At 50.4% G+C, this 14,422-nt stretch overlaps 1 protein-coding gene across 5 annotated transcripts in view; it reads right to left on the reverse strand.

The window, feature by feature from the left end:
* The window catches only part of LOC144934084 (bifunctional heparan sulfate N-deacetylase/N-sulfotransferase 2-like), a 171,751-nt gene that overhangs the window by 20,708 nt on the left and 136,621 nt on the right, over positions 1 to 14,422 (reverse strand). For all 5 annotated transcript variants that reach the window (XM_078859458.1, XM_078859457.1, XM_078859461.1 and 2 more), the window contains exons 8-12: positions 9,345 to 9,432; positions 7,161 to 7,315; positions 5,044 to 5,229; positions 2,586 to 2,714; positions 232 to 414 (exon numbers count right to left, since the gene is read on the reverse strand). In XM_078859458.1, the coding sequence (XP_078715584.1) occupies positions 232 to 414; positions 2,586 to 2,714; positions 5,044 to 5,229; positions 7,161 to 7,315; positions 9,345 to 9,432 (741 nt within the window). The remainder of the gene's footprint in view (positions 1 to 231; positions 415 to 2,585; positions 2,715 to 5,043; positions 5,230 to 7,160; positions 7,316 to 9,344; positions 9,433 to 14,422) is intronic.

Below are 14,422 nucleotides of genomic sequence, written 5' to 3' on the forward strand. Positions count from 1 at the left end.
GCCAGATAGATAGCGTGGATAATAACAGTTGATAGATAGCGTGGATAATAACAGTTGCAGATTGCATCGTACACCACTGGTCCAGATGCAAATTAAATGCGAAATAGATATTTTTCGATGACCGGTTTTGAAGTTGGCATGTGAAAAGTTACCTAATAGTAGCTACTGAGAGCCAGATAAACCTTGGAACGAGGTAACCGTGTGACTAAATAAACTCAGTTATTGTAATACCTGCCAGAGGGGCTCGCGGTCCTCGGGGAAGATCTGGAAGTACTTCTCGGCGAGACGCATGGGCGGCAGCGTCTGTAGCCGGAGGTGCGTCCAGCAGCGCACGAAGTTGAGAAGGCTCTCGAAGGTGTAGAGGCCCAGCCGGTCATTACCATAGTTGGACAGGTGCGTCATGAATATGCTCACCTGTAGCCACACGCGCACACACGTGAGCAGCCGGGCGGTAGTGAATCAGCGCTGGCCATTGTGCCGCCAGTGACTCCGAGCGCGGGTCCGGCCCATGAATTGCCGCGTGCAGCCACATTTTGGGAATTTTGATTTGTTCCATTACGGATGGGACCTGTGTCGTTCACCTGCCCACCTCATCACGGAAAAGACTAGTTCTACAGTAGAATACTTAATAATAAATCTGTGCAACAATTGCCAACTAACTCGGTAATGGGCCTATCATTCGTGTGGTGTATTTTAAAGGTTCGGTCATCAGCACAATCGGTATTTATTTCATCTTGATGCATATTGTTCTATCCTTTGCATATGATGGAATATGTTCAGCAGATAAATGCCAAAGGTGAGGCCTGCTAGCCACAGTAAGAGGACTTAAGGAGAGAGTTCGTGTAGTTTTGGTATTCCTCCTCCGCTGAAGGAGCGCAGACTAGAGTGGTTTACTACATGGTCCATATTTGGGTTGCATGGAAACAATCGCACTACTCTGGCTTGTCTTTAATTTCCCATTCATCCAGAAGATGTGTGCATTGACCTGCTGATGTTGTGATGCGGTTGATGGCTTGACCAGCGTCGTCGTCGAAGAGGAATGTCAGAGCCGGGAGGTGCGATGTTTGTGTTTCGAACGAGATGTTTATTCTAGATGCCTGCAGTGTTCCACTCTGTTCCCCAGCATTCTTCCCGATCTGGGTGAGATCTAGGATGGTGACAATGCGATCCCAGTAAGGGGATCGCGACTTGAGTCGGTGGTGAGGTACGTCACTGAGTTCTTGGCTGATGTGTAGATGATTGCCGTTGGCAAAAAAAACCGTGCGAACCCCCTTACTGAATGAAGTGTGCAGACTGAAATATACAAACATTTGTTTAAAAGCCCCCACCCTCTCGGCTCTGTACATATATGGACCTGTTTCAGCAGCCTGTTTCTCTTTCCAACCTGAGGACGACCGCTTGTGTGGCGATCGAAACGTCGTGATCTATTATTATTTTTCTACGTGATTTTACTGAAAGAACCAAAGACTATGGATTCCTGCAGTCACGAAAGCTTAAAATGAAGGCTTGTTCAAAGGGTTGTGAGTCTCTCTTAGCCATCGAAACGTTTTGGGGTGGGGGGTGCGCGAACACCCACGACACGCACAGTGGCTGAACCTCTGCAGATGAATGACCTTCACTGCGTGAACCAATGTGGCATCTTGGTCATCGTCCAATGGTGGAGCTCAAGGGGTGACTGGGAAAATAGTTTCACGCAGATAAATCGGTCCCCATTCACTTGGTGGGGCTCAGACCTTTGACGCGTATGGAGATTATGAAGGCAGTGCATGGAGCAAGGACGTTTATGGGATGCGGGGTGGTGCAGAGGCAACTTCAGTAGCCGTACAAAATGAACATTAGATGAAGGGCATTAGCAATTTCATTTTATAAATTTTCATTTAAAGTTGAAAGCAAAACACAAAAACAACGGACAACAAACATCTTCTTTTGCCATAAGCAAAATTCAATTAAAATATAAATGTCAAAAGGTGGCAGGATAATTATGAAAACAACTTGCAAGCGGAAAGAACAAAAACACGCTCGGTCGCTCGTGCGGCAGAGATTGCATCGACGCCGGTGTAGCTGAGACAAGAGATAAGGGCGGACATTAATACATAAATTAAAGAACAAAGAAACGGCATGACGGAATAAAAATAACAAAGCAGCCTTGCCAGATGAGAGCCCTTGTAATACGAGGGCGACGAGGGGAGGAGGGGGATTGAAAGGAAAACATCACAACCCTCCCCCAATGGAATCGCTGAAGCGGAGGATTTGATTTTGGGAGGACGTGCGGTGGAGAGGGCAGAGAGGGGAGATGGGAGTTGGCCGATGCAATCCGGGGCTCTCATCTCTCACTGAGGATTTTCTTGGTTGCTGGTGAACTGGGCTCAGCACGTGAGTAGGAGTTACAGCCATAACGAAAGGTATACTGGATGTAGTGTGCTGAGTACAGATACAATTGCGGTGCGCAGATACAATTCACACGTCGCTGTTAGACTGGAGTAGGCACGTGACTAGCAGTTGCAGCCATAGCGAGAGGTACACTGGATGTGGTGTGACCAAGGCAGCCGACACAGCTGGAGTGCACAGCCTCTGTGTGCACGTACAGGGTTCAGCAGAAGAGTGAGGAACAGCTCCCCTCCGCGAATGCTGCGGTCGAGCTCGCCCGGCCCGCCCGGGTACTCCTTATAGAAGATGGTGTGCGTGAAGAGACCGCAAGTCTGCCGGGGCAGCACCTGCCGGCGGCGAGGCCAGAGAGTGGACAGGAGGAGGGAGGAACGCGGGGGTGGGGTGGGGGGGATTGGTATTGCAAACATCAAAAACACTTCGCCACTGTGGGCACAGACGCTGCCTTGTAACAAGGTCGAGTGTTTTAGGTAATTTTCCTTCTTTTTTGCTCCGATGAACATAGTACAACCTGGATGTCTGAATACGATGGTGTCTCAAGATGCTGTACAAGGTTAAAAAGGGACTTTGCCAAGAAAGTTAGCCCTCTTGCCTACAATTAGCAGTGTGCATGTGTGATTAAGTCTGTATGTGCATGCAGAGCCATTTCATTCCTAACTGGGACACTGTGCTCACCTGAGAAAGCAGCCCTCCAGACAGAGTCAGACACACAAAGATGAGACATGGATCGATCAACAGAAACAAACATAGGAATGGGGGAGTACCCACACTCCCCCCCACCTTCCAATTACCCTGGATATTTAAGAGTCGACTAATTAATAGCCCTTCGCCACTCGACTGCAGAATGAATGGCTGCCTATGCCGTATCGGTAATGGCTGTTGTTTCACCATATTTCACCACACTGGTCGGTGTGGATTAGTAATCGGGGGTAGCGGGGGGCGACCCAGGACAGGTGCAGATATCACTCAGGACATGGCTGGTAGCCACGATCGGGAGTCTAACTCAGATTGCTAGGTTTAGCACGTGGGGTGTATTTACCACTGTGCAGTTGCTCCACCAAACCCAACTTGTTCGGTTCAAAATGTCCCGATTTTCATCCATGTAAGTTGAGTGACTTCCCATTCCCAAAATGCAATTGTTTAGCCCTCACTGCCCCTTGGCAGCTGGTGTAACGTGATTTATACATCGTTTTGGGGAGCTGCCTCTGGACTCGAGCTATTCTGCCATTGGGTAGAATGCGTCGCGTGCAGGTAATTGCTCCTTTCCCATTTCACTACTACCTACACAAAAATAGAACCATTTAGCTCGAGAACGCATGCAAATTAAAGATGTCATGCAGAGTGCTAAGAAGAGGTGAACCGTTTTGGTAAGCCACATCGCGAGAAGGGATGATGCCCAATAGGGTCGAGGCTGGTGATGAAGTGGCAGCCCAAGAAGGAAAGCATGCCTGAGAGGATGACCGCGGCAGAAATGGAAGGGTACGATCACCTCGTGTGTAGCTGTGACGTGCAAAGTTGCATCTTTGGAACATGAGGGATTGTGAAAATACACCAGGGGAAAGAGCGTGGCTGATGATTACAGTTATATATTTCGTCCTTTATCATGATGAGAATATTTTATGCAATGGTGGCTTTTATTTCATATATTCTATAACGCTTGCAAACAATTGTTCGTTGAATAAGAGGCATTTATTTTTTTGCAAAATAATTAGGATAAGAGCGATAGAAATTGTGACCAAAAAAGAACATAGGACGGGAAGTTAACGAGGTGCATCATCGCTAGAGAAGTGGCCTGTGGGGGGGGGGGGGTGAGCCGCGATGATGGTGATGATGATGGTGATGGTGGTGGTGATGATGGTGGTGGTGATGGTGATGATGATGGTGGTGGTGGTGATGATGGTGGTGGTGGTGGTGATGGTGGTGGTGGTGATGATGGTGGTGGTGGTGGTGGTGATGATAGTGGTGGTGGTGGTGGTGATGATGATGATGGTTCTTGGCTAGACGTGACCTGCCTGCCAGCGCTCTGACTCGCGAGGACCTGCCCCCTTCTGTGGCAGATTTGATCTGCAGTGGCGCTCCCCTCTCCAGCTCCCACGCATTTGCCCTGCGATTAGCGGGTGCCGCGATGTGATTATGCCGCTCGTTACATCTAAAATGTAACCGCAGCGGCTTCGAGAGCCCGTGATTTCGACAGGCAGAGACACTCACGCTCCCAATGGGAGTGGGGAGCTTCCCACACCGGAGTGGCTGGGAGGTAAGTGGTTGGACCTCGCTGGGAGAAAGCAATTATTGGTGGTAAATGGCTGTTGATGGTAGTTAGGTGGTAACCAGTTGCTAGTGGTAGCTAGTAATTAGGAGTAGGTATTTGCTGGTGGAAGGCAGCTGCTAGTGGAAGTCAGCTGTTAGCAGTAACCAGTTGCTGATTGTCTGCAGTTTTTGGTGGTTGCTTGTGAATGGTAAGTGGCTGCTAGTGGTAGATGGCTGCTGGTGGTTGGTGGTTACTGGTGGTAAGTGACAGCGACTGCGAGTGGTGCTCAGCTGTTAGTGTTCAAGAGTCGCCGGCAGCAAGTGGTTGCCAATTATTGTCCAGTAGCCGACGGTTGGTTGGTCTGTTGCTTTGTTGTATGTCGGTTGTGGGCTGTGCGCCTGCGAGGTTACCATGATGTGGTTGTGGATGAATCCACGGCGCTTGCGTGCAGGCTTGAGGTGCGGGTACTCCTCAGTGCTGGTGACGCGCACGGCCCACACGCGGCGCCATGCGGCGTACAGCGGCTCGTGCGCCGGGTAGACCCCCGAGTGGTGCGGCGAGACGGCGTAGCCCATGTCTGTCGGGATGCCGTGCTCCTAGGTTATGGTACGCGCATGCACACATATCCCCCGTATCGTATTTGACAGACCATTGGGGCAAGCACTGCTAAGCGAGCACCTATTAAGGCTGGCAGATTGCACAAGGGAGTGGTGTGGCAAGGACCATGCTTGGCTGAATTTGTCTACCAAGTACTGATGTTGAAAATCAGCACCGGGCATTCATTTGAAGCTGAGTCGATCTCGGGGAGGCCCGGGACTGGTTCTGATTACACTCACCACTGTAAAGTGCTGTTAACGAGTACCTATGAATGCCAGCATGGTACACGAGGGGGTGGGTTACCAACACCAGTTATGAATAGAGCATAAATAATCAACACACACACACTATTACACGCACACACATATAAAACACCACAAGGGCAAGTGGATGTATCAACTCATCACCTTCAATTCGGAGCTGGCACTTTACCCGAGCACCCACTGGAAAGACAGTCAGTTTAAATGTCATTCTAAAACGAAAACCTCTCTAATTCCCACTCCTACGAAACGACTTAGCTGATTCTGATGAACGGCAGTGGATGTGAATGATCTTGGGTTTACCGCGGCTGCACTTTGGTGTATCCTGGCAAATGAGTTGAGATGTCACCTCCCAGCGGATCCATCCACGTAAATAAAGGATTTGATCGGGTGGACTCAGCTGGCTTTCAGTGCAACCCTAACGGGCTATAAAACCCAAGCGAGATTAAATGAAAGTCCAGGTTTAATGATCCCTTTTGGCTGCCGCCGAGTGTAATGTCACTGGCGCACAATGTCGCTGGCACTCGCAATGTCACTGGAACACGATTTCACTGCCACTGTTAACAGGTAAAGGTATGGTCCTGCAACTGCTTGCTCATGTCACTGCTGGCGGAAGGCAGATCTTCCAGCCGGAGCTCTACAGAGACCCGCTGAAGAGTATTTTTGGTCTACTTTCCAGACTGAGCATCCATGTTGAAAGAGGTGGAAGTACCCACACTTCACTCCACCACACGTGATCTGCTGATCGACTATCTTTGGTGTGCAGGTTTTAGCTCGCTTCATGCGGGTTCACTTTGTGAGAATTCACATATATGCGGCTAACCTATTTCTACCCAAAATTCGCTTTGTGCAGTTTGAATTCACTTAGATGCAGCTATACGGTCAGACGTGGGGAAATATTGTCTCCTGAATGGCTAACTCAGTAGGCAGCTGTCTCCTCATGTGGTGCATGGTTGGTTGTGTGACCGTGCAGTCCATGCTACACGGTTTTGCTTTGTGCATTCTTTTTTTGGAAGGCATCTACGTCTGCATCAAGCGAGGGAATCCTGTACCAGCATATACTGCTGGCTGGACAGCTGCGAAGATGATTTAAGAAATTTGACGAATTTTTTTAAAATGCCAAACCGGGAGATCGAATTTACCCGGCAACCTCTGCATTGCAAGTCCAGTGTGCTGCCAATCATCACACCGTAGCAGCTTCCACAAAAAAGTTACTGAGACGTAATTTCACAGGCACACGCATACAAACAGAGTTATCCACGTGTTAAATATAAATAATGATAATTCTGTTATTTATTCTCCAGAAAATTATTTCTCCTTTGCAGGTGAGTCCCTGCATTGCGATGTTGCTTTTTAAGGAGTGTCTTTGCATGTGGAAGGAAACTGGTGTAGTTTCTTTTTTCTTCTCACAAGCTTGGATAATCTAACTACTAATAGTCCACAGTAACTGTATCAAGACATCAATGGGGCTTCATTTAACTGGGCCTGTACAGATCAGCAAACCAGAAAATATTGCCGTAACTGTTGCACCACATCCACCATACCTCTTGGCTGTGTGGCTACGAACAATGCTGCCTACCTACTCCATCTAAACCAGCCACCCGGGACGATTATTTGGTGAGAGATGAAGCCTTGGATGAATTGAACGGCATCGCTGGCCGCTCACTCACGATGGCGAACTGTCGGTTGAGCATCATCTGCTCGGCGAGGGCGCTCTCGTTGTGGAAGAGGTGCGGCTGCATGTGGCTCCACATGTGTGGGAACCACCAGAAGTCATGCCGGTGCTTGAGCAGGAGGTCATCACCGCGGTCCTCCTCCACCGTGCCTGCCCGCACCACACCGCACCACACCGCACCACACCGCACCACACCGCACCACACCGCACCACACCGCACCACACCGCACCACACCGTACCACACCGCACCACACCGCACCACACCGTACCACACCGCACCACACCGTACCACACCGTACCACACCGCACCACACCGCACCGCACCACACCGTACCACACCGCACCACACCGCACCACACCGCACCACACCGTACCACACCGCACCACACCGTACCACACCGTACCACACCGCACCGCACCACACCGTACCACACCGCACCACACCGTACCACACCGTACCACACCGTACCACACCGTACCACACCACATCTATTTCTATCTGACGCCATGACATGATGCAATGTGCTTGTTTGGCACCGTTTTTATCAATCCACTGGTGGATGACGAGCACCCTGTGCCGTGCCGGTTGTGGGGATGCTGTTTGACCGTATATTCAGCTATGCTGGTCAATATCGATTGGTGCAGGCAGGGGGCATAGACGTGGGAGCATAGAAAGTACAGTACAATTGATTTTGCTGCACCGCTCTATGTTGCCCACCACGGTGTATGTGAGGTCACATGAAGTGTGGAAGGCTTACCGACTGGTAGGTCATCGGATAGGCCCAGGTGCTACGGATTAATCGACCGAGATGACTAGCAGATGCTTCTGACTACACACACCCCCCATGCACTGCACACAAGATTCTCACTTTAGCCTTAATATACTTTTGGGGCAAGTGCTGTTTGCGAACACCAATGAAGGCCGGCACGGCACACGAGAGTGGTGGATGGTCAACACCATGCGCGGCCGCCATTATATATATCACACGACGAACTCATTTAAGGCTGAGTCAAGCTAGGGGAGACCTAGAACCGGTACAAATAATCGTCACAGGTTTTGGCTATGAGCGAGAATTGAACTCCAGTCGCCGGCATCATAGCGCAGCGTGCTAACCACCGCACTGCCGCTACGTACAAACACACAGACGAGCACACCCACACAGAGATATACCAGTTCCCAGCAAACACACACGCAGAGTTGCACGTGCAAAAACAGCAGCGCGCTCGAACACACAAATCAAGCGCGTGCATACACTCGCACGAATGGACGCGCTTCAAATGAATCTTGTCCACGGCGTGATGGAAAAACGAGCAGAATTCATGGCCGCGCGTTTTTGGAGGCAAGCGAGCGCTCTTGCCCGGCACAGGGAAAATAAATACCTCGCGGCACGCGCGCAAGGACAAGCACACGTGCGCACACCACAATGCATCGCACGTACGCTCGCACGGGCGTGGAGTTTCACGGACGCCTCTTCTGCGTGACTCCAATGTTCTAACTACGGCAGGTGTGAGCAAGTTATGAACACGCTGGGAGTGAGTTAAATTGTGACGGAGGAAGCCTGCAAACGCGAGGTTCGGTTGGGTACTCATGCAGACTTCATAGTTTTGCACACATACTTACGTGCATGTGGAACCCATTACGTCAATCAACTGCTGGATGAGGGCCTCCCCATGCCGTGCGGGTCGTGGGGGTTGCTTAACCGTACTTGAGCATGCCAGTCAGTGCGCGTCGGCCAAGGTGGGGAGCTAAGACACAGGAGCGTTGAAGTGCAGCGCAACAACGTCTGTTTGCTGCGCCACCCTGTGTCACGCCGACCACGTACCGGTGAAGATCTAAACTCGTTCGAGACAGGCGCTGTGCTGTTTGGTTGTGCTGCACGTTGGTCGCGTGATGTGCAACCTTTTCGCTTCTTTGGAAACTTCAATAACCGACTAAGCTCCCAGCATGTCGAGCAAAACGCCAAAAATGTCACACTGAACTCACGAGTGCATTGGAGGGCTGTACGGCGCAGCCGTGAAATCCTCCGCAGCGAGAGCCGCTTGTATTCACGGTCCGGCTTCTTTTAACGCCGGAGCCGAGCAAAAGAAGTCACGCAGACTTCTGCTGTAGGTAGGTGGAGGGGCTGTTGAATTTCACGAGAGCTCGTGTCCTGCACATTTCCCACGAGGCCCTCGTACCTGTGTGGAAGAACTTTCCCGAGAATCCGAGGTTGAAGGTGAAGTTTGGCACGAGGTCACGAAGCCGACCTTGCATGCCCAGCATCGCCTGGCATAGCGGGGGGAGGGGGTGGGAAATGGAGCAGAGCGTGCCTGGGTTTGTAAATATGTAGCATATATTATGCATACATCACGAGCGGATGATTCATATTTTATCGGAGGGAATAATCATTTTCACTTGTGATGCGCTGCACAGTATTCACTCGTTCTCTAAGACAGAGAAGGACTCAGAGGCGCGAGGAGGAACCACAAATGAGTGGGAAAAACAGCCGAGTGGTGTACAGGCGCCAACAATTGCCCCAAGCTCTATGATCTTCTCTATAGTAAGGTGCTTTTTGGCATGTGAGAGGAAACTGGAACACCGGGGAAAAAACCCGCATGTCAGAACGTCGGCTACAAATTTAAAACAAAGAAAATCTTAATAAAAGTTGTGAAGTGTTCAAAGATGCACACGGAGACGCACGCTTGGAATCATTCCGAGAGACAGAAAGAAGGCGTGAATCAGAGAGCAATACGCAAGTTAGAGAGGATAGGAAAGGATAATGTCAGATGGTGGAGTGCAATGATCAAGTGCCAACCGAAGGAGAGGACACCCGAGAGGACGTCAAAGCAAAGAGCAATGGAATCAGTGTTGTGCAGTGCGAAAGAAGTTCCACATACATACAGACATACATAAATGGTTCATTGTATCAAGGGACCGTGAGGAATGGTGAATGCTTGTGGAGGCCTTCAGCAGTGGACAGCTCACAGCTGATGATAATGTTTAAAACGAGTGCTCCTTCCCGTTAAATGTTTTCAGCTGGGATACTGCCCCCCAAACCTGAAAAAGCTGCCCCCCCCCACCCCCTCCATCACCTCCCCCCTTGAAACGGGTTCCTGGAGAATGCGTTGCCCGGTCACCCGTCACAGACCGCCCCAACACTACGTATCCACGACACGTGTGTTTATCCCTCTGGAATGCACAGCCAATGATTAATAAGCAGCAGTTAGCAGCAGCCAGCGTGTAGACTACAGCGCCATGCGCGACGCAGGGCGATAATAGGAAGCCACTGTTCCCCTCGCCTCACGCCAACGCGAGGCAGTCTCAAGTCAAGCACAGCAGACTAAAGCGGGCAATGTCTCGATATTTATCCTCCTGTCACTGCTGCATATTATGACTTGGTCGTCTAATATTCTCTGTAATTTGTGCATTCGTTCACTTGTTCATTAATCGCTGCACTTGGAAACAGACGGGAGAGACGAAGTGATGTAGTTTAATCTAACGACATTAAACGCACCGGCAATAGCCAACAATACCCGCGACCCGCACGGCGTGGGGAGGCTTCTATCTCACAGTGGATTGAAAAAAGGGCTGTGTATATATAATTTCAAGATACTCGTATAATTATATATATAAAACAAATACGTAGCATTGCGTTTAATAGTAATTTAGAGCTCTACTGCTGGATGAATACCTCCCCATGCTGAGACGAATGTAGGGAACTGTTTGACCAAACTTTACCACAATTACCAGGGCTGGTAGAATGGGAGTGGGGGGGGGCAGGAATAATCAGCTCTTGCTCGCCACTCTGAGCCATGGCCGTGAATTGAACTCGGGTCAAGCGTGCTAACCAACGCCCCGCCGGTTAATTTCATAATGTGCAGACATAATATACACGCGACTAACCACACGTGTCAAAACGGCAAGATTAAAACAATATCTTACACTACGCTGTGAGATAAGAACGAGACATAGTGAAATGTCATTCTAGGGAAAAAAAGTTTTAATTTCCATATACATTATTATTTAACTTATAAATGTGACACATGACAGACTGCTTATGTAGGCTCTAATACAAACGAAAGTGCAAACACGGAGTTGACTCTGTAGATTGTTTTTCTTTCCTTATTTAACAGGGTTACGAGATCGATGGAGCGCTGACACCCTGAGACACGTACACAGGCAGAACCACGTGTACACGCATACACGCGTGCATAGAGACACACGGAAACATGCTTACAGGTACGCACACTTAAGCATGCATAAACACATGCTTAGATATACATGCATGCACACACAAAGACAAAGATCCCCCGTATAGCCTTAATGGTCTGTTGAGGCAAGGGCTGTTAGCAAAGACCTATGAAGGCCAGCACGACACACCAGGGAGTGGGTGGTTAATGAAATATTCGGCCGCCTTTGTCTCCCCAGTGTTATTATGTACAGACCACATGAGGTACTCGTTTAAGGCTAAGTCGACCTAGGGGAAGCTCAGAACCGGTTCAGATATTCGCCACTGTTATTGGTCGTGAGCGGGAATGGGACTCGGGTCGCCAGGGTTAACAGCACAGTGCGGTAACCACTTTACTACCGCTCCCCACGCGCATACACACGCGCACACACACACGCACACGCACGCACACACACACGCGCACACACACACGCGCACACACACGCACGCACACACACACACGCACGCACACACACACGCGCACGCACACACACACACGCACGCACACACACACGCGCACACGCACGCACGCACACACACACACGAAGACAACAAGGGCCACCATTGTTGCTGTCACACACACTGACACTCATGCACTGCTGATGTGGACCACTCGGAACATTCAGACTGACAGACACTGATGAACAGCTCTTATACAATCATTTCGCGGCCACTTTAAAAATGACACCCTTGTGTATATCACGCATGCCTTGCCATACCGACATGCGCACACACAAAGACAAAGATCCCCCATATAGATGTTACAGTCTGTCGAAGCAAGTGCTGTTAGCGAGTACCTTTGAAGGCTGGCACGGCACACAACAAACAGCCGCTATTCTCCACTAAAGGGATGATGATGCCATCTTCACAGCGCTTGTGCCAGGGTAGGTGCACCGTAAGGCTACGCGAATTGTCGAATGCTCACTGACAGGAGGTCACGGGACAAACCCAGGTGCCATAGATTAGGGCGACTGGCAGATGCACACCGCCTGTGCCCCCTACTGTGCCAACTCGCTGCGTTTTAGCTTCCCGGCGCTCCGCTCGTTGTTGTGAGCGTCCCTCCTCTGCCCTCCGCTGTTGTTGGAGGACGACTGCTTCCAACTCCCTCCTCCACCCACACACGCACACCTGCAATGTCTCTCTCTGAGAGATGAGCAGCAGCACAGCCCCACCTGCTCGCGTGTGAACAAGGGAGCGCCTCTCCCCAGGCCCCCCCCCCGCTCCCGGCTCGTGTTGTATGCACAGCGAGGGCACCCGCGCGCATCCAAACAGGCCGCCGCTGCCCGCCCCTCCGTCACCCACGCACGCCGCATCATTAATCAAACGCCACGGCTGACAGCTCAGCCTATGGATTCCATTCATCAACATCAGCCCGTCTCCTGACATCCGAGCCAGGAAGCCGGCTCTCAACGCTTTCAAATGTAACAATACATTTGAAACCCCGAAGAAATTCTCCACCCTCTGACCCACCCGTGTGCCACCGTCCAGCTTGTTTTTTTCCGCCACACAAAAACATTTTTTAAAAATATTCTTTTCAATCCGATGATTTACGGTTGCGGTTGTAACGAGAGGAGGTTGGTCTTTTTAGTATTTCTCGAAGACGAGTTGGAGGAGGAGGGGGAGCAATCTCTTGGCTGGGTCTCTCGCACGCGAAGGTGAATCTTCGCGCTAAATCAGGCAATAACCTCCCACCAGTGAAATTGCTTCCTAATGATTTCCGACGGCCAACAGAGAATGAACTGTGAGCAGCTTCTCGCAAACCTCCCATGCTCCAGCCTGAAAACACCCACCCCCCCCCCACACACAAATATAAATACGATAAAAAGCATTAACTGTTCTAACAAGAGGTGCCAACTCTTCTCAGCGCGACGCGGCAATCCAATTTGCACGTGTGAGTCCCCCCCCCTCCACGCACACAGCCCCCGAACGCCAGCTCCACTCTCCGTGATCATCGGCTTGGTCGAGACACGTTCAACCCTTTGTCAATCCACTGCTGGATGAGAGCCTCCCCATCCTTTTGTTGGCAATGATGGTTGTTTCACCATATTTTACCACACTGAACAGCTCAGGTTGGTCAAGATACGGGGCGTGGGTGGTGGGGGGGGCGTCGAGCAATGACACCGATTCTATGAACTATAAACGACATCAACTTGTCACTAAATTGGTGGCGGCTGCTGTTGTCTAGCGGGCTCAAGGCGTCGCACACGAGCGTCGATCTCTCCGCTTCGCCACGAAGTGAGGTCACGCGGGTGACCCCGACACCGCGAGTCCGCCGCGTCCGCGCGTGGTGCGCGGGACCCGTGTGTGTCCGTGTGTGTTGTGGTGTTCGTGTTGAGTTGAATCTCCCGTTTTACGACCAACAGAGAGAGCGCCAAACCGGCTGCGTGGTGTGGCAGTCGCTGCCCGGACGAGGCAGCGACTGCCACTGAAACGAGGTTTGTAAATTATTTGGAAGTTTCTGGGTGCCCGGCACATGGATGCAGTTCAATTGCTACACGGGCCGAAGCATATCGGTGACCACCAAATGAACAACAAGGCAGCTATTACGACTAAACCAGGCGGGAACTACCGTTATGGCAATGATTGCCAATATCAACGGAGACAATTATTTTGCGTGCACGAGTCAGTGTGCACTGGGGATGCACAATATATGGGAGCACATGCACACGAATGACATTTTAAAACAGACAAAAGCGCACTTCATGAACAGCAGTCTATACAACCTTCCTTGCTGCAGATCCTAGCTGAAGCATAGGTAAAGGCACAGCCCTGCGATTGCTTCCTCGCATCACTGCTTAGCAGAAGAGCATCCGCTAGAGAGCTCTGGAGACCCCTGCTCGAGATATATACTGTACTGTATCGATCACAGAATACGATACGTCACATATCCGACCGTCACATATCCACCTCGACCAATGTGCATTTCTAACTATTTTCAATAGATGTTCATTTAAGCGACCTTTTCACATATCCAGATTTATCATAATCCTTCGAATATGCAACATTGTACTGTATATAAATAAATAAAACAATCTTCTCACACCTCTT

The sequence above is a fragment of the Lampetra fluviatilis genome, chromosome 9 (assembly GCF_964198595.1).
Source record: "Lampetra fluviatilis chromosome 9, kcLamFluv1.1, whole genome shotgun sequence".
NCBI lineage: Eukaryota > Metazoa > Chordata > Hyperoartia > Petromyzontiformes > Petromyzontidae > Lampetra > Lampetra fluviatilis.